This window comes from Canis lupus, chromosome 19, assembly GCF_011100685.1.
Source record: "Canis lupus familiaris isolate Mischka breed German Shepherd chromosome 19, alternate assembly UU_Cfam_GSD_1.0, whole genome shotgun sequence".
Classification (NCBI taxonomy): domain Eukaryota; kingdom Metazoa; phylum Chordata; class Mammalia; order Carnivora; family Canidae; genus Canis; species Canis lupus.
This window is the reverse complement of record NC_049240.1, coordinates 5,085,265-5,107,130: the sequence shown is the minus strand read 5'-3', so window position 1 is coordinate 5,107,130 and position 21,866 is coordinate 5,085,265. Positions and strand designations below refer to the sequence as shown.

Sequence of the window (21,866 nt, the reverse complement as noted above, 5' to 3'; positions counted from 1 at the left end):
GAGAAGATCAAAAACAACCCAAGACCACTTAAAATCTTTAGAGGATTCTTGTGGTTTGTGTAGTAACCATAGATATATATTGTTTTTTTTTTCTTCCAGAGAAATTAAAAAGTGCTATATGGTAGTGTTTGAAAAATCATTAAAACAACAGTAGCTTAATGTAGATCACTCCTATTCTGTTAAAAGCATACGCTCATTGCAAACAATCTATTCCCCTAAAGTATTATTTTACTTTAATATAATATTCTTTATATTACATTAGCCAGTAAATGGAAATTTGGAATGAAGGAGAAATTCTAGGGAAAAAATAATTCATAAATCTTTTGAAATAAGATCAAACCTACAACCAGGGAACCACATTGCATTGCCTCCAGGTGTAACACAAATGAGCTTCTGAGCATGTACTGAAGACTGTTAACTAGGAGTAAGTGAGGCCTTATCTTCACAATCATCATCTAAGATCCCTCACAATGCAACCAATTATACAGATGTAACATCCAAAGGCCTAATATGTTTTGCCACAGGATTCTGTGCAAAGTACACCGTCACACAAGGTGCTCAAAATAGTCACTTCTGCAAAAGACATTAACTGTGCATCAGTCTTTTTTGCTTGTTTCTTCAGCTTTCAGCATGACCTTTAAAGACTTCAAGAGGTAATAAGGACTCAGCAAACAAATCTTCTAACCAATAAATTAATTCACTTGAAAGTCATACTTTTTAAAAAGTCAGTAGTGTGTATGTTGAGGGAAAAACAAGTATGTCCACTTTCAAACCAGTGCATCCATCTGCATGGCTCTCAAAGGCCTACTACTCCACAGTTTTCTTGAGAGAATATTTATTAAACTGTTAAGGCTGTTATTGGTACCATAAATGTACCCTTGATCCAAGAGTTGAAATACACACATGTAATAGATAACTACTTGAGATCACCATCCCCTAGTGATATTTTAAAGCCAATGGTAACAAAGAGAGCTGAGGACTCCCAAGGGAGTAAACCAAGTGGCAGTTTCACACTAAAGATATCTAGAGTCATTGAACATAAATTCAAATTAATTAAGATTCACTCCCATTTAGAGGATACCATGTCCAAATAGGACAAATAAAACAAAGGAAATAATTGATTGATCTAAAAGACAAAAACAGAAATGGTTCAGAAAGATCAAGCTAATATCCTTAGGAGATTGCAAAGGACAATATCTTACAACATGGAAAACTGGTGAACTTTGTGAGACTAGGATTTACATTTGAGAATTGTAGTGTATCTAAGAATAGATCAAGCATTTATTTTTAGACATAATCAACTGATTTGAAAATGCAACAAAAAGAAGTAAGAATTATCTTCAAAATTTGGCTGTTAAGATATCTTTTTAAGTACAGTATTAGAACTACCAGAGGTTACACTCTTAAGTATTATATATATTGATATACATTTAAAAATACTGTTTATGAGAAAATTAACCTAAAATATATTTATAGGTAATAAGTTTTTACCTTATAGATTATGTAAACAGAAGCTGTCAAGATGTCTCATTATCAAAAAAAAAAAAAAATGTCTCATTATCTTCTCTCTAATTTATATCTGCTACAAGTTTCTTCTTGCCAGTTACATATTGTCATGCTTTAATTCCTGACTTTAAATTGTTAGCAAAGTAAAATATGACTCTGTAAACATTGTCAGCACCAACATACAGCATGTTGTGTAGGGTAGAATGAAGCAAGATTATATTTAAGTAAAATCAATCTTTTAGTCCCCTGCATTCAAATCCTCAATCTCGCTATATTTCTTTCCTAAGTAAGAAAAAGAGTTATAGGGACTCCTGGGTGGCTCAGTGGTTGAGCGTCTGCCTTTGGCCCAGGGCATGATCCTGAGGTCCCAGGATCCAGTCCCATATCAAGCTCCCTGCATGGAGCCTGCTTCTCCCTCTGCCTGTGTCTCTGCCTCTCTCTCTTTCTCTCATAAATAAAATATTTTTTAAAAATTTTGTTGTTTTTCTATCATTCAGAACTTAATCATAAAATATGTCAGAAGTGACCCCTCTCTTTATATGTCGCAAGATATATATTATGAGAAAACCATTTATAGTTATATTTAGATACTTCAATTAACTCAAAACTTTATTATTTAAAAATATATTCTATAAATGTCCCATGTTTATTTCTACTAGAAAAAATAATGGAAGTTATTTTACCATATTCTCAGAGACTGATATAGATTTTGTAGGGCCAGAAATGTATACAATTTTTCTGATCTTCTTCAAGAAAGAAACAAAATACAAATTTTCTAATGCAACATTAGGTACAGGACCTTGGAAGGGGCATATCTAAGCAAGGGGCGCTGAAGCTACATTCCATCAGCTACTCAGGATATCCACATATGCACAACAGTTATTTTTTAATTTTTCTCTGACTATGCTGCATAATAAGTTACATCAAAATATCATTACTTCAAGTCACATGCTATCTTTCATTTCCTGCTACTCTGACCTTCAGTATTTTATCTTTTCATAACCTTTAACTCAATTATAAGAAATCCACTATAGGGCAAAGATGCCCTCTTTCGTGGTTGGCATTACATTCGTCTACAAATAGAGATATAATAATGAGTTTCCTGAAGACTGATTACAGTTCATAAAAAAATTATGTTAAGTAATTATACTCAGGTTAACTATCTGTTAATATAGCAACTGGGGACACAATTTTACCAGACACATAAAATTACCCAGAAATGTGTTTCAACGTACATGTTAGAGAAAATGCTATGCATTCCTAATGTAACCTAATAATCTATCCTACTCCTGTGCCAGCAGAGATAGGAAAGATACAGTATAAGCACATATGTATATTTGTGGGTACACAGGCCTAACATTTATGTTGGGTACTGGAGTCTGCTATCTTTTCTAGAATAAATCTTTAATCTCCTGAAGAAAGACAAGAATAGGGTCTACTTCCAGTTGATCTAAACATTTATAACAGTCCAGTTTTCCACAATCAACCAAAGAAAAATCTTGGGAAAATAATCTAACATTTTAAAAAATGAGTCCAAAAATTTACTGAAATATTTATAATTGCATAAGGAGAATCAGTCCATTTTTTAATAAAATTGTTTTAGCTTTGGAAGTCTTTAACTAAATCTGTTTAATTTTCAATTAAATACTTGAGATTCCATGTTACCAAAAAGCAGTACATTTGAAAATAGTATATTAGTCATCTTAAACTGTACTGGCCACTTATACTTTTTGTGGTATAATAAACTCATAATATGTATATGAACATTTGAATATTCACACTGGTGCAAGTATATTGCATGTAATGGTTTATATATAATTCTCTATATACATAATTTTAATTATACGAGAAAAAAATTTACTTAGTATAAATAAAACATACATATTACTGTGCAGGGGGGTTTTCAACTAGAATGGTTTGATGCAATACCATCTGAATAAAAATTATGAATATTGATTTCCTGATTATAGAAACCCTGCATCTTTCCGTGATGTATCGTGCAAATAAGTTGAAGTACAACTTAATCTTTATCACTTAAAAAAAATTATTGACCAACTAACTCTCTGTCTGGTTAAAATGGAAATTTTAGAAATTTAACAATGTTAAACAAATGTTTAGAAATTTAACAATGCAAAAATCATTTTTGAAAATGATGGAAAAAATAAGTATGTGTTCTAGCTGGCTTTTACAATGTCATATTTAAAAAGAAATTAAAACAAAAAATAAAGAAATAAAATGAGACCTATCTGCCACTGTAGATATAAGCACATTACTCTCAGGAATAATCAAGACCTGTACAAACTTCTCTATAAGATTTTACCTTTTTTTTTTTTTTTTTACCTTTTTTTTTTTTTTTTTCACTACAAAACAAACAAAACAAAAACAAAACCCACGAAAAACCTCAAGAAGAGTTTGCTGGTTTATATTACATGGGCTTAGACTGTAGAAAAAAAAACAACATAAGGACAATCTATTTTTACCTCAGCAACAATAGAGTGGCAAGAGATGTAGACAAATGGATAGAAGAAGCAGAAACTACAGATCAAATTTGAAAACCATATGGTAAGAGAAAAAGGAAAGAATTTTTATGAATTCACTTAGAGACCCAAATACTAGGTTTGACTGAAAAAAATGTCAATCTTGGATGTGTATTAAATATTATCAAGATCAAAAACTGAAATTAAAAAAAAAACTGAAATTAGTGAATTAGAATTGCCTCAAATTATAAATCATCATTTCTGTTTTGGTCAATTGTCTATGAACTATCAGCTCTTAATGATTTTAATCAGTAAAATTCCTTAAAAACTTGTTACTTTTCAAATCAGGGGATGAAACAGTCTGGTATGGCTATTTAATCTTGGAGGTATGTAAATAACAGTTTACACATTCCATCATTATATTACATTCAAAATTCCACAATATTTTCTAAACCTACCATAAAAACATCTGTCTGAATACATATACATACAGTTTCTCCTTTTGATGAATTTGTTATCAGTTATCTCTTTCTCAAGTTGAATGATAATTAAGGTAAGGAAACTACTGACAAAGCTGAGATAAAGAAGTGGAAAATTTTTAGAAATACTCGTTGTAAATCTTATTTAGCAGTGACATTTCTGCCTCAATTTTTCTGTAAATATATTCCTTTTCCTAATTAATCTGGACAGGTTCATTTGAAGGGATACTTTAACAGAATATAAAATATATAAAGAAAACATACAAACTATCAAAATTTGTCATGATGTAAAAATAACTTATGATATTAAAAAAATTATTCCTAATTACTAACACTGCATATAGATATGATTATAGGATTGGGCATAATATTTTGGGTATTTTCTCTCTTGTTGACTTCTGTCTTATATGAACATTGCAATTTGAAGATTTAAAAATGCATATATTTAGATATATTATCAAGGAGGTAAATTATCTGTAATTGTACTTAAGAGGCTTTAATACCAAACTGAAGTATTGTTTTGCTCTTAGAAAGATGATACATCCTTTCCTAGTCAAATGGGCTGCCATGCAAACAAAGTGGCCCATAACCTTGGAGTGAAATGATAATGAGTGAAAAAAATCTTAATGTAATCAATTATCAAGAATTTTTAGACATAATTCCTGGATTTTTCTCATAAACAATAGCCTCTAGAAGCTCTTCTTTAATATATTCCTTAAAATTAGGCCTATCCCTTCTGTCTTTTGTTCAAAATGCTCTAGCTATAATGCATTAAAAGATGAGTGACATCTAAGTTGGTTATCTAAGGGTAAGCAATGCAATGACAACATAAAATAAATTTCTTTCCCTCCTCAGTCTATAATGATGACGTATGCTTCCCCCCCACCAGAGTAGAAAACACTTTTCACAGTATAGTCATCTACAGCATATAAAAATTGTTTCTATAAAAGCCATATATACAGAAAACATCTCAGTGTTCATGATAAAATATGTTATAAAGGCCACTAAAGTAATAGTTCATTCTGTAGTCATTTTCTTCCAACTTCATGTAGGTATCAGGGATTCCAAAATCATGTGAACTCATGGAATGCTTGCATATCAGCTTTCAGTAACTACATGGAGTTAGAACTAAAGTTCTTAGAAACCAGCTTGAATACACTAAAAGATACGAATAGCAATAACAGATTCCTTTAGTCCATCACCAAAGTTGCAATCCTCTAGATTTTCATGAAATGAAGATCCACATTTTGTTTTAGCCTTTGGACAGAAACAAGGCCATGCATAGATCACCAAGATTTCAAATGCATTAATTCATAATTTATCACAATCTTCTTCTGGTACAACTTCCAGTATTATTTGTAATGTTCTGGTTATTTTGTCTACAAAGAAATAAAGAAGAGAAATTAAAAATGCACAGAACTCAGGAATGCGTAAAGACAGCAAAATGTGAATTATTTGGAGTTGAATACTGAAAACATACAACCGCCTATTTCATGAGCACTTTCAAGAATTATTTACTTCATTAGAATCCCATCATTCTCAATTAATTTATTTGTCACTTCTGTAACTTCCCATGATGGCTTCTTAGCAAGAATACATTAATATTTTGTATTCAAATAGGAATTTTTATTCAGAAGCCAGGAGGCTGAAAATATTTTGAGGCAACAGAACCAAGATATAAATAAATGTTCAAAAATATACTCCATATTTGGTTTAAAACTGGTTTGTTGTTTTAGTACCTATGAGATTACAACCAATTCCTCAGAAAAATCAAAAGACTCATACTCTAACATCCTGCTCAAACTTGTAGCATATTTCTGAGTAAAACACATTATGTCCCAGGGCCTTATCATCTCATCTGCAGAACGAGGGACTTGGGAGTCCATCAGCAAGATGGAGGGCTAGGAGGTCCCAACACTTGTCTCACCACAAAAACAACAACAAAACAAAACAAAAACACAAGCAAACAAACAAAAAACCAAGAACAATAAATAAATAGCTACAAACTGAAGAAAACAGATCAGGGAAATTTCTAAACAACAAAGAAAAGGGGACAAAAATCTAGCAGAGCTAAAAAAAAAAATTGAGGATGCCTACATAGAAACGTAAAGAAAGTATCCTGCCTGCATCACCCTATTCCCCCAGTCAGAATCTGGAGGACCCCAACAAGGCTTGGTGTTGTGGAAGGGTGCAGCTTTAGCTACATAGGCTTCCCACAGTCCTCCTCAATGACTGGTCCCAGCTGATGGGGCACCGAGCATCCCCACTCCACATCTGCTCCCAGAGGCTGGGGCTCATGTTGAGGTGAGACTTGCCCGTATGGGGCCTTGGGTGTTGATGTGCCCCACTCTCAAGATGGGGCACCATGGCACATCACCACACACAAGACTGGAGCTGCCACTGTTCTTAGTCCACTCCAGCCCCAGACTGGGGCTTTGTCCCATAATCGTTGAGGAAACCTCTCCTCTCTTGAGCCCTGCCCTCAGGGTCCCAAGTTACTCTCTGGCTGTCATTTTTGGGGCTATGCTACTGTTGCCCTGAGTCCCCCTCCAACAACCTTCCCAGGTCAAGAATCTGAATGATAATTGCCAAGACAATCTTTTACTGGACCTACTCCTACCCCTCAGTTCCAGGCCCTGGCTCTGACTCATCACTGCCAGGGGCACTGCCACTATCCTAAGTGTTACTCACTTCCTGTTTCCCAAGTCACACCTTGGCTACCATTACTGGGGCTGTGCTGCTGTTGCCATGAGAACCCCATCCCAGGTCAAGGCTCTGAACTGTCATTGATGAGATGGGCTCTTGCTGCCTTAATCCCTATCCTGTGGGTTCCAGGTCACAGTTCTGACCCATCATTGCTAGGGGCACTGCCACTACTGTAGGCTCCACCCCTCAGGTTTCAAGTTGGGGCTCTGACCTATCATTGCTGGAAAAAGGCTACTGCTGCCTTTAACTCTACTGCTCAGGTCCTGAGTTGGAGCTCTGAAATGTCATTGACAGGGCAGGGCTGCCACTGCTCTGTGTCCAGATCCCCACATGTGCCTTTAACAGATCACTACCAGAGTTATGCTGTTGCTATCTTGGGGGTATACTGGTGCCAGAAGTGAGACTTTCACCCACATCCTCAGGCTGCTCTACGACAACACTTTGTAATTCCAGAACCCTTGCCACTGCTGTATTCCCTCCAACCACCAGGAGTCACAGTGGTGACTCCTTAGCTAGAACTTCCTTCTATGGGGGAAAAAAAAAATCTCAGTAAGGAAATTAGCAGATTTCTCAGCAGAAAAATTGCAGACCAGGAGAGAATGGGATGATATTTTCATAGCGCTCAAAGAAAAAAAAAGAAAAAAAAAAAAAACTGCCATCAACCAAGAATACTCTATCCAAAAAAGCTATCATTTGGAAATAAAGGGGACTAAAGACTTTCCCAGACAAACAAAAGCTGAGGGAATTTATAGCCAATAGACCTGCCTACAAGAAATGCTAAAGAGAATTCTTCAAGATAAAAAAAAGTAACATAAAAACAAGTGAAAGTATAAAATTCACTTGTGAAGGCAAATATATAGTCAAATTCAACTCTTATGTTGCAATGGTAGTGTGTGAATCACTTTGAAATCTGCCATATGAGTTAAGAGATAAAAGTGGTGAAAGTAGCTATAGGTACAATATTTTGTTAATGGACATACAATGTAAAAACATGAAAATTGGGACATCAAAATAAATTTTGTGTGCAGAGGCAAGTAAATGAGTAAAACTTTACTATGGAATTGAATTTAAATTGTTATCAGCTTAAAATACATGGTTATATCTATAAGATGAAAGCCTCATGGTAACCACAGAGTAAAAACCCATAATAGATACATAAATGATAAAGAGAAAAGAATAAAAACAACCACTACAAAATATCATCAACTTGTAAAGAAAAAAAGCAACACAGGAAGAAAGAAACAGAGGAATTACAAAATAATCAGAGTACAATTAACAAAATTCCAATAGCAAGTCTTTATGTATCAATAATTACTTTAAATGTCTTAATTTCTAACTAAAAGATGCAGAGTGGCTGAATTGATTTTTTTAAAAAGATTCATCTGTACACTATCTATAAGACACATTTAGCCATTAAGGGCACTCACATGCTGAAAGTGAAGGGATGAAAGAAGATAATTCAAGCAAATGGAAACCAAGAGAGAGTAGGGGTAGCTATACTTATATCAGACCCTAAACCAAAAATGGTAAAGAGAAACAAAGAAGTCATTATATAATGATAAAGGGGTCAATTCATCAAAAAGATATAATAATTATAATCATAATCATCTATGTACCCAATACTGGAGCACTTAAATATATCAAGTAATTATTAACAGATATCAAGAAGAAATAGACAGCAATAGTGGGGAAATTGATGACTCCAGTTTTTTGTTTGTTTGTTTGTTTGTTTTTAAGATTTTATTCATTTATTCATGAGAGACAATGAGAGAGAGAGAGGCAGAGACACAAGCAGAGGGAGAAGCAGGCTCCATGCAGGGAGCCCGACATGGGACTCTATCCCAAGTCTCCAGGATCGTGCCCTGAGCTGAAGGCAGCACTAAACTGCTGAGCCACCCGGACTGCCCGATGACTCCAGTTTCAATATGGATAGATCATCCAGACAGAAAAATCATTAAGGAAATAATGGATTTAAATGACACTTTAGACTAAACAGACTGAACAGACATACATAGAACGTTCCATCCAACAACAGAAAAATACACATTCTTTTCAAGCACACACAAAACATTCTCCAGGATGAGCACATAATAGGTCACAAAACGCGTTAGCAAATTTAAGAGGATTTAAATTGTACCTAGTATCCTTCCAACCACACAGTATGAAGATCAAATCAATAAAGGAAATTGGTTGAATTGATCAAATAAAAAGAAAAGCTAATCAATTCACAAATATGTAGAGATTCTCCTGAACAACCAACAGGTTGAAGAAGAAATCAAAAGGGAAATCAAGAAATATATTCAAATAAAAGAATCCAGAAGGACAACATATCTAAACCTGTGGGATGCCGCAAAAGCAGTTCTAAAAGGGAAGTTTACAGCGAGACAGATCTCAAATAACTTAACTTTACACCTCAAGGAAGTAGACAAAGAAGAACAAAGCCCAAAGTTAGCAGAAGGAAGGAAATAACAAAGATCAGAGCAGAAATAAATAAAATAGAGACAGAAAAACAAACAAAAATATAAATGAAATTAAGAACTGATTCTTTGAAAAGATAAAACTTTATCTAGATTAACTAAGAGGAAGACTCAAAAAATAAAGTCAAAAAGAAAGAAAAGGTGCTTGGGTGGCTCATTCAGTCAAGTATCTGACTCTTGATTTTAGCTCAGGTCATGATCTCAGGGTTGTGAGATTGAGTCCTGCATTGGGCTCCGCACTGGGCATGCAGCCTGCTTAAGATTCTCTCTCTCCTTCTCCCTCTGCCCCTCCACCACCCCTTTCTCTCTCTCTCTGTCTCCTTCTTTAAAAAAAAAAAAAGGAGACATTACAACTGATACAAAGTATTATGAGAGACTTCTATGGACAATTATATGCCAACAAACTGAATAACCTAGAATAAATGGATAAATTCCTAGAAAAATATGGTCTCCCAAGATTAAATTAGGAAGAAGGAGAAAATCTAAATAAACCAATATCAAGTAAGGAGATAAAATCACTAATAAAAAAAAAACCTCCCAACACAGAAAAGCCTAGGAATAGATGCTTGCAGTGATAAATTCTGGGAAACCTTCAAAGAAATATTAACACCAATCCTTCTAACTGTTCTAAAAAATTCTAAAGGAAGGAACACTCCCAAATTCATTTTATGAGGCCAGCATTCTGCTGACACCAAAGTCAGACTAAGACATTATAAGAAAAAAAAAATCATAGACCAATATTCCTGATGAATATAGATGCAAAAATTCTCAATAAAATATTAGCAAGTAAAATTCAACAACATAATAAAAGGATAATTTACCTATGGTCAAGTGGGATTTATCTGTGGGATGCAAGGATATATCAAACGCATACTGGAAGTCCTAGCCAGAGCAATTGAGCAAGAAAAATGAAACAAATCATATTCATGTCAGAAAGAAGTAAAATTAACTCTTTTCATAGATGGGTGATCTTATACATAGAAAACCCTAAAAAGGGATCCCTGGGTGGCTCAGTGGTTTAGTGTCTGCCTTTGGCCCAGGGCATGATCCTGAAGTCCCAGAATCGAGTCCCACATCAGGCTCCCTGCATGGAGCCTGCTTCTCCCTCTGCCTGTGTCTCTGCCTCTCTCTCTCTCTCTCTCTCTCTGTCTCTCATGAATAAATAAATAAAATCTTTAAAAAAAAAGAAAAGAAAACCCTAAAACCTCACTAAAAAAACTGTTATAACTAATACATGAATTTCATAAAATTGCAGAACACAAAATCAACATACAGAAATCAGTTGCATTTATATACAGTAACAATAAATTATCTGAAAAAGAAATTAAGAAAGCAATTCCATTTACAATAGCATCAAAAACAATAAAATATTTAGGAATAAATTTAACCAAGAAGGTGAAAGACCCACACACTGACAATTACAAGACGTTAATGAAAGAGATTAAGGATATATGGATAAATGGAAAGATATCTCATGTTCCTAAATTGGAAGAATATTGTGAAAATGTCCACATGAACCAAGGTGATCCACAGATTCAATGCAATCTCAAACAAATTCCAATGACATTTTTCACAGAAATAGGAAAAAACTATCCTAAAATTTGTTTGGAACTGCAAAAGACCCTGAATAGCCAAAGCAATCCTGAAAAGAAGAATTAAGCTGGAGGCATCACAATACTTGATTTCAAGCCATATTACAAAACCACAATAATCAAAGATACTGGCATAATAAGAGGCTCACAGATTAGAAGAACAGAATAGAGAGCCTATATATAAACCCATATATGTATACCTACCCTTATACATATAGTAAACTAATTTTTGACAAGGTGCCAGGAACATGCAATGGGGAAAGGACAATCTCTTTAATTAATGGTTCTAGGAATACTGGGTATCCACATGCAAAAGAATGAAACTCTAGTGTGGACCCCCACCTTACACCATTCACAAAAATTAACTCAAAATGGATCAAAGATTTAAATGTAAGATCTGAGATCATAAAATTCCTAGAAGAAAACATAGGGAAAAAGATCCTTGACATCAGTCTAGGCAATAATTTCTTGGACAAGTCATCAAAAGCACAGGCAATGAAAACAAGTGGGACTATATTAAACTAGACAGCTCTGCTCAGCAAAGGAAATAATCAACAAATTGACAAAATATTGTGAAATAAAATAATTTGAAAATAAAAGTGGGAGAAAATGATTATTTCAATAATTTGAAATAAAAGTGGGAGAAAATATTCACAAATCATATGTCTGATAAGGGACCATTATCCACAATTCATCAAGAACTCACACAATACCAAAAAAAAAAAAAGAAAATAATCCAATTAAAAAGACCAAAAACCTGAATAGACATGTTTTCAAAAAAGACATACAAATGGCCAACAGGTGTATGAAAAGGTGTTCAACATCAGTAATCACCAGGGAAATGAAAATCAAAACCATAATGTGGCATTACCTTCCACCTGTTAGGATAGCTTTTATCAAAAAGAGATAAAAAATATTAGTGGGGATGTGAAGGAAAGGCAACCCTTATACACTACTGGTGGGAATGTAAATTGGTTATAACCATTATGGAAAACATAATGGCAGTTCCTCAAAAACTTAAAAATTGAACTACCTGTGATCTAGCAATCCTATTCCCAGTTATGTGTGCAAAGAAGTTGAAGTCAGTATCTCAAAGGTATAGGTGTATCTTCAAGCTATGTTAACTGCAACATCATTCACAAAAGCCAAGATATGGAAGCAACCAAAGTGTTCATCAACAGAAAAATGAATAAAGAAGATGTTATTATGGACTATATTTATCCGTGAGAAAGAAGGAAATCCTGCCATTTGCAACAACATTATGCTAAGTGAGGTAAGTCAGAGAAAGACAAATACTGCATAATAGCACTTACATTATGGAATCTAAAAAAAAAAAAAATGAGCTTGTTGAATAGAGAGTAGAATGATTATTACCAGGGACTAGAGGGCTAGGAAATTGGAGAGATGTTGTTTAAGCGTATGACCTCCGGGGATCCCTGGGTGGCGCAGCGGTTTGGTGCCTGCCTTTGGCCCAGGGCGCGATCCTGGAGACCCGGGATCGAATCCCACATCAGGCTCCCGGTGCATGGAGCCTGCTTCTCCCTCTGCCTGTGTCTCTGCCTCTCTCTCTCTCTCTCTCTCTCTCTGACTATCATAAATAAATAAAAATTTTTAAAAAAAGAGTATAACCTCGGTTATGGATGTCTAATGTACAACATAGTGATGACAGTCAACAGTACAATAAATCACAAACTTGCTAAGACACTACCTCTGAGCCATCCTCAACACACCTAATGCTGGTGTAGTAATCATATTGCGATATACAAATGTACTAGACCAACACATATACCTTAAAGTCCTCTAATGTCATAATATAAATCACATCTCCATCAAAAAATAATAATAATAACTTAAAAAAAAAAAAAAAAGAAAGGACTTGGATTCAAAAATAGTTCTCAAAGTGTAATTCCCTGAACTGGGAATAGCCTGAGTTATCAGAAATGCAACTTTTCAAAACACAATCCCAGACCTACTAAATCAGAAACTTAAAGGTAGGAGGCCCACAAAACTGTGATTCTGCTAGACACTAAAATGTAGAAACCAGTGGGCTAGATGATTTCTAAGGTCATTTTATCTTGGCAGTCCTAGAATTCTGTGATGCTAGTTTCCCAGGGTGTTCATTCTTGTTCATCTCTTAATCTTTGTAATCCATCCCTATAGAACCTCTTCAGACTGCTACGGGTCCTGGAGCCTCTAGGGCCTGTCTTCTTGATAGTGTTAGACCCACATCGTCACTCACCCAGACACACAATCATCCTCCTCTTTCATGACTTGTCACCTGGAAGAATCCCTTCCAAGAAGCAGTATTTAACTTCACTTAAAAAAAAAAAAAAGGTATATTTTTCATCCACTGCCTTAGAAGAGTGTTCCCCAAAGTTGTTTTTCTCCACACACTCATTTTCTAAGATACATCAATTATAAAGAGCTCGGGACAATTCTGGCAAATGGTAAACTCCCTGTAAATGTTTCTTGAATAAAATATATGTATTACAGCCCGCTCTACACTGAGATATACGTGGAAGACAAGTGAGTGCTCAAGAGTAATAAAAGTCCACATTTACAGAAAAGGGAAGTGGTAAAATTATCTGAGAAAAACAGATTGTTGAAAAGGAAGTACCAATCAGCAGTATGGGATATATGGTTTTGTAAGCAGAGAAGGAGCCAGGGCTATCCGATAGGTTGAAACAGTAGGAGATTTTAGGCATTTTCAGTGGTGGATTGCAAAGCATTGGGGTTAAATTTATATCCTCTCCATCTCTTCCTCCCTGAACTAATCCCTACAATGACTGACGTGTGTGTGTGTGTGTGTGTGTGTGTGTGTGTGTGTGTGTGTGACTATTCATGCACGTATCTTCCGAACAAAAGCCTTTCCCGAATGTCTGTTTCTGCATTCTGGACCCCCAGTCTTTTGCTTTCTTAGACATCTTATTTCCCCATGTCACAGAACTGTATCAGCTCCAGATAAAAGAAGAGCAATTCAGGGATCCTGATGCTTTGCTAGTGACATTCTTTGCTTTGTGACATTCTCCTTTCTGAAAGCTCCATTTAGGTCTTCTATTCTAATAGGACATATGAGGCCAAAGAATCTGTTTTCCAGTTCTGCACACCCATTCTCTTCTTCCATGTTCAAATTGTCCTATTACGCTCTCTCCTACAATTTAAATCTGCTCTTGGGATCCTGAGATTTAAATAATTCTCCTCATAATGGAGGTTCGGCCAGAGTGACTGACTATGGCACTGATTTAGCCGTTGGAACTACACCAGCTTTTCCTTCTAGGTCACCTCCAAAGATGAGATCAGATAGGGGTACTCTCAGCAACCCAACAAGCCTCTGTGGAAGCTTCCTACTTGCCCACAGGGAATGTGGACCATGTGGCATTCAGCTGCTTCCATGCTCATAGGAGCCTTTTGACTTTGGGGATAATCAGCTCCATGATACTACTCACTCTCTCTCTCTCTAAATATATAATATAATATAATATAATATAATATAATATAATATAATATATAATTATTATAAATAAATATATGCTTATAGATATATAAAATAATATATTTACTATTATATTATTAATTTATAAGTTTTATATAATTTATATATATAAATTATCTACTTGAGAGAGAAAGAGCACAAGAGAGGGCACAAGAAGGGGAGAGGCAGAGGAATAGAAAGAAGCAGAGAAAGAAGCAGACTCCCCACTGATCAGGAGCCCCCATGTAGGGCTCAATAGATCCCAGGACCACAACCTGAGCCAAAGACAGACGCTTAATCAATGGAGCCACCCAGGTGCTCCTCCATGATATCATCCTTTTAGGTAAAGTGGAGCCAACAAGCCTACACTTGGTGTTTTCAGGAACTGCAAGCTACAAGAAGAGCAAACAGCAATTGCAGTGTTTTCAGCTTTACTTTTTCGTGTTTAGTAGTTTTGAATTCAGCTGAAACAACAACTGACTTTGCAAAATCCGATTTACCCAACCACACTTGGTACAAGCATGGGTCCTGCAGCCAAAACTGAGTAAGTCTGTGAAGTATTAGAACAAAACCAATCTTCCCCACAAGTCAGAGTAAAACTATAGTACATATTTTTTTTTAAAGTCTTCCAAATCTTTTCACATGCATGGTCTCGTTTTATTTATCCTTACAGTGAAGGTGGTTTGGGCCCCTAAGAAATGTAGGGCCAGCTTAACTTAAAATATCATACTTTAACTTAAAATATCGTACTACAGTCTTCGCGAAGAGCCAGTCACGTGCCATCAGGCAACTTTCAGTGAGGCATCATAAGGCAGGTTGCCAATGACACACCGTAAGCAGCATATGCTTTCAGGACCCTGGAACTGCAAAGTCATTGTCTACAGAGATGGACTATGATGCTTTTGCTTGGCGCTCTTCGGTATGATGCTTTGTAATCAAAGGTGTTGCCTCAACACTACTATCCTCCATATCTTGCTTTAGCAAGAGGGATCCACTCCCAGTCAACCCAGTCATCTGGGCTGTGACACAGTCTGGCTGATAAATGGAGGCAGCCAAGCAAAACAGCTACCGCCAGCCCTCGCCGGAGCTTGCCAGCTCCAGCTACCTCCATGTATTTGAGTCGGACAGTGGGGTGTCCGCCCCATTTTCCCTGGTGAGAAGCTCGTGTTTCTATAAATAAATAAATAAATACCCAGAAAAATTCACGACTCTGTCACAGATGGCAGAAAAATGTGTTCTGTGTATCTGACTATTCCCTTAAGAGCACATTTTCTTTTCACCCTAGGAACGCTATCAGACAAAACGTGGTTCAATACTGGCATCCTGTGGCCAGAGAAATTCATCAAATCCCTGCAAATCTCAGATCCTCGGGTTCTGAACATTCCTGGCTCTCTGTGCCAAGCAGCTTTTCACTATTTTCTGAAGGCTGGTCAGTCACCTCGCATCGTTTGTGAAGGCACCTTAGGTAAGATGTATTTTGATCAACTATCATTTCAGGAGGCTGACCGGTTCGTGTATATTAGGGTGAAAATAAATGATAATAGAAAGTCTAGAGAATGTTACCCAACAACAACAACAACATTTGATATGAAATCGCAGAAGCTCTGCACGTTCACACCGAGCTTTTTTCCTAACAAGGAGGCAGTTGGGAGAGGAGGCGAGGTGGTGGGCAAGACTTGACTGCCTGTGGGTCCGTGTATGAGTGTTTTGTTTTGGCCAAAGGCTAGGAAAACACTTGCTATTGCAGCAATAAATATTATGAATTTTCTTTATTTTACTACAAGAATGCTGCCTAAGAGGAAAATCAAACAAAATTATGGAGGATTGTTGTTTTTTGCTACTCACTTTCAAGGCGGCTATAAAGATAAAAGGTTACAAGGCTCACAGTTTAAAAACAGAATTGCCATGCTCCCTGGTAAGACTTAATGGCATTTCTGAGATCCGAATAACCATTATGGGACTGCTGCATCGCGGCTGCTTTCGCAAATGGCTACACTAAATTTGGAGTCCTTGGAGATGTTTGAGACATCATTAGAGACAGGAAAACAACAAAAAACTTCAAGATCACATAAGCATGGAAAACTGTCAAAGAAGGATCTAGTGTGAAAACTGGAAGTCGGTAGGCACTGACAAAGAAATGGTGCAAAATATGTACGTGGAAGCGATGGGAAGGGATGTTCAGAGTTGGCTGCCTCCCAATAGGTGGAGCGCAAGGCCTACTATGCGGGAGAAAGCATGGCATCGGCTCTCTCATCAAGCTCCGCCTCATCATGGCCCAACTCCAGGGCTACCAGCCCTCTCTCCCTCAGTTCACGGGCTTTCCCATGGCTCTCGGGGAATTGAACTCTCTCTCACCGGGGTCTGAGACACACAGACCTCACAATGATGATCCCTAGTCTGTTCCAGACATTGGTAATGAGGACAGCAACCCTATGGGCAGTTATTGGTTAACAAGATCCTTTTCCCTTTTCAGAAACGCCTCTGTGTGTATTGCCTACAACAGAGAAAATCTAACTACAAATACTCCACAGAAAACGAGTGTGACCTAATAGGAAATAGAAGTGAAATACCCTGCGGGACAATCAGTGGGCCCTTGTTAGCCTTAAGGAACCCAACTTTTAGAATAACACCTCCTCAGGGACTCAGTGTTGCTGGCTAGAAAACAAAATTTAGACATAAATAGTAGCATAAGGTCTAAAGATACCAAACACCAATTATAAGCTAAAAAGAACAGTAGCAAGACTCTATTTTATTTTTATTTATTTATTTATTTATTTATTTTTATTATTATTATTATTAGCAAAAGTCCATTTTAAATGGCTGACTTCTAAATGAGATTGTGGAGCACACTGGTGAGTCAATATGTATACATGTTTTGAGGGGCTTTTGGGTTTTTCTTAGGTTTAGTAACACTGACATTATTTATTAACAATTCTATCAGAAATATCAGAAATCTCCCTCAACTTCTTGCTGGGCTTTTAAGAATGGATTATGGTCAGAGAAGTCAATGAAAATGCATGCTAAGAACAATCATTTTCTAAACTCACTAAACTCATCCCAACTCACAGGCAAAAACATGGCCTCTGGCTACTTTTTTTTTTTTTTTTTTTTTTACTTCTCCCTTGTGCCCCAGAAAGAGCATAGACTCTGAAGCCCAGCAGCTGTGGGTGCAAATCCTAGCTCAATGGTTTAAAATCTGTACACGCAGAAATAAATTCCCTATGTCCCTGAGTCCCAGTTTCCCATTGAGGAGAGAAGAACAAACGTGCGCTCTCTCTCTCTCTCTCTCTCTCTCTCACAGAGCCTGTGGAAGATGACATGAGATGACATGAGATGATGTGAGAGGAGGGCCTTACTCAGCAGAGACCCTTCCAGAGGGGTAGGCTTTCCACAAAGGCTGCTCCCAAGCACCCTTTCTACCTCCTCTTATCCCATATTTCCTCTTCTCCCAACTTACCTGGTCACCAAGCCCTTCTGCTTTTTCCCCCTTTAACATGGTTCACTTTCTCCTGGATTCTGCGGGCCTTGTCCTCGGTCAGACCTTTCTTAATCCTTGTGAGGGGTTACCGTGGTAACTACCAGTCTTGAATCTCTTCAGCCCTGACCTTGTCTAATCCACCCTCCCTGTACCCAGGATGATTTTTATAAAATACAACACTGCTTGAGTTTGAATTCTGGCTGCATGACTTGGAACAAGGCACAGAAACTCTCCCACATTATGACTCAAAATCTATAAAACAGGGATAATAAACTTTTGCCAACTCAGAACACTGTTATAAGGATTAAATAAGGTCAAATATGTGCTAACGCACAGAAATCACACAATCCATGAGAGGTGTTGTTATTCTTCTCTTCGGTGTTCTTGCTGTTCTTAGGACCCTTTGCGGTTCACTATGCCCATTAACCAGGATTGTGTCGTAATCACGACATGTAGGACCTCTGTGGGTCTCTGCCTCACTCCCTACCCAATCTCACATCACTCGGCAGGTAGCATGTTATGATATAGAATCAATAAACTGAGTTCAACCCAGAGTAAAAAATAATTAGGTTAGTAAGGGAGTCAGGAAGGCAATGAGGTCATTTCCAGAACTGCTGATAAAATTCTATCTAAAGAAGCTATTCTCTTAAGAAGTAATTAGAGCAGCTCAAACTAAAATATCCTGCAAGGATGGAACGGCTGTAACCCAAACATCCTTCCTGCTTTTTCTGCTAGTCCTAATTAAAATGCAAAAATGTATTTCAATGAGCAGTTGCCTTGCTCACGTTGTTGAACATTAAGGGGTGTGTGTGGGTGTGGGTGTGTGGTTGTGTGTACCCATAGACTGGGTTTTCTATAACACGGTCTCTCAAGAGGTCCCAAAACTGTGTAAAAGTCTTACCTGACAGTCTTCTAAACCACTTGGGTTTCTTGTCCCAGATAATAAAGAGATAGTATGCAGGGACCCCCGTCAGAGTAATGATGAAGCCAATCCCTGTACTAAATGGGTCCGAATACAGGGAAAGGGCAACCATGAAGAGACACGTGAAGGAAAACAAGGCTGGGATGAACAGCGGCACCTGGAACAAAGCACAGGGAGGAAAACAAATCATTTCAAACAGTTCCAGAGACAGAAGGTGGGTTCAAGAGGAGCTCATCAGTCATTGGATGGGGTGATCCCCACCAGCCACGTGAGAAGAGGCGGTGACAGGCACCAGCCTACCTTACCTTACTAGCAACATCTCTTTAACAGGGCACACAGAATGGAGCAACCATACTCTCTTAATTTTTTTTTAATTTTGAATAGAATAAAACCTAAGGATAAATAAGCATGTTTCATTGGAGATGCTTTGTTTGAATTGTTTGACTAGGTAAGTACCACTATGACTTACGTTTTTTTATTTTAAAAGGTTGGCTCTGGGATAATTATGATTAGAATCTGCTTTAATGTGGAGTCAAGAGCACAGGCTGCTTGCTACATGTTATAGCCTTTCAGTGCATATTGATTTTCTGTTGGAGACTCACAATAAGAACTGACAGGAATAAAACAGACCAACTCCTATTCAACCGCTAATAAAGATGTTGCTAGCATTAGGCTATGGATGTAATTAGAAACAAATTCTGACAACATGACTGACGACATTATCTGTGTTATTTCTTAAAAGCAAATAAATAGTGAGGTCAGATCAATCCATGAACGTTTGCAGCTAGAGACAAGAAACATTCGTCAGCCCTCCCAAAAGGAAAGCTTCACAATGGTGAAGGGTATTCTATTATGCGGTACGTTCATACATTTTCACACGCCCTGTGTATTCACACTCTTATTCCTTCTAGACCATATAATGTAGAAAAAGAACAACGTAATAAGTCATAACGTTTAAGAATACTTAAAAACGCCTGTTTTGTAAAGCAGGGTCTTTTTTAGAGTTTCAATTAGTGGCAATTCTGCAGGTATCCCCCCGCCCCGGCTCAGCACGCCTATCCACAATTACTCAGCGGACAGACACGAGTATCCCATATCCCACACTTTGAACACGTCGGGTCATTAGACACATCCAAGAAAAAGCAACATTTTTCAGAAAAGTGACATAAAAAGTTGGGTATACATCACATAAATGACCTGATGAGTTATTTTTCCAAGCTAACATAAATCCAACATCAAGGCACTAACTGCGAGAGTTAAACATTTGATTCCAGAGGATGCTGCCCCCACCCAAGCTCCCCATCATCAAGTTATGACAACGGGAAGACTAGGTATTAGAAGAAAGATTTATGGAAACCCATCAAGATTACTGAGGTTACCTTGAAAGGACGATGCATATCTGGGCGTTTGTATCGAAGATAAATCAGCCCAGCAACTGCCAGCCCAATAAAAAGCCACCTGGCAAAACTGAGGAAATTCAAAAGACTGTAGAGGTCCCCAGAGAAGAGCATTATCATCGTCAAAGGGTGCTAAGGGGGAAAGGGGAGAAAAACCATGCTCGGTGAGTCAAAAGAGAACACAGCTGGTAACAAACAATAACATCACTACACATTACGATTACCCTTTTCATATGATTAGTTATACGGATAAACTACGACAGTGATTAAAAACCTATATTCGACTGACTTCCTATCTCTATTCTGCTCTTATACCCCATTACGCACCAGTAACAGCCTGGGAAGAGCATCATCATTACCACTTAATCAAGTGGAATTTTATACAGATGTTCAGTTTTCACTTGTGCGGTTGTGTGTGTGTGTGTGTGTGTGTGTGTGTGTGTTTTCATCTGAGAGAAGAGAGCGTGTTTCCAAAATGTAAAACACCGGATATTCACTGACTTACATTTAAAGACCCAGAGACTGAGATGAGAAGCGAATAACTAAGACTGAAAATCAAGTGTACCCAATTAGAAAATTCACAGAGAGCTCTGTAAATGGTTCCTGACAAGCCCTTGGCTACACACACTCAGGAAACACAGCCACCTCTCAGTGACTCTGTCGTCTCCTGAATGCAAATTATTGACCTCTCCTTCCTCAACACTTGCTCTCCCCGTGTGCTTGCCAGGTGTGACCCTCAAGACCACAGAAAAGAAGGAAGCCCAGAGATCAGCCTAGCGAGTCTCTGCAGCTCCACATGCCAAGGACAGCTCCACTGATAGCAGAGGCTCAAAATGAAAGCCCTCTTCACAGAATAGTACATTCTGTTCCCACAAGTGACGTTGACTTCCAGATTCCGCACAGAGCGTACGCACACTTTCCGGAGAGTTTTCAAGGAAACATAATGACACAAATGCATGAAACAGAATGTCCAATATAGTCTATGGTGCTCCTGACAGCCAAGTCCACTTGACAAAAATATTACCAAATAGCAGGTAAAAACAAACAGAACGTTGCCAATGGGTATTTGAGGACTTCTACACCTGACACAGCCATGTGTGTCCCACACTTCACGAACACCTTGCGTTAAGAATTCTACAACTCAAATTTCAGCTGTGGTGCTTTTTCCTTCTTCCCTTTAGAGTTGCTCTCAAATATCTCACTTTTAATCACAGAATCACTGCAGTGCCTAGGGCTTCAGCGATTTTTTTTTCTATAATTTTGTATGCAACTCATTATAAGGTGCCTATGATACTATGATGTACCTCTAGGTGTTTTTGGACTGGGGCTTTCAGCTTCACTTTCAGTATGCAGAACTGGG

At 37.3% G+C, this 21,866-nt stretch overlaps 1 protein-coding gene across 1 annotated transcript in view; it reads right to left on the bottom strand.

Moving 5' to 3' along the window:
• Positions 1 to 18,870: 18,870 nt before the first annotated feature.
• The window catches only part of SLC7A11 (solute carrier family 7 member 11), a 68,386-nt gene continuing 65,390 nt past the window's right edge, over positions 18,871 to 21,866 (bottom strand). Inside the window, 2 exon segments of the mRNA NM_001301862.1 lie at positions 18,871 to 19,266; positions 20,489 to 20,638. Of these exon segments, the coding sequence (NP_001288791.1) occupies positions 18,949 to 19,266; positions 20,489 to 20,638 (468 nt within the window). The 3' untranslated portion in view covers positions 18,871 to 18,948.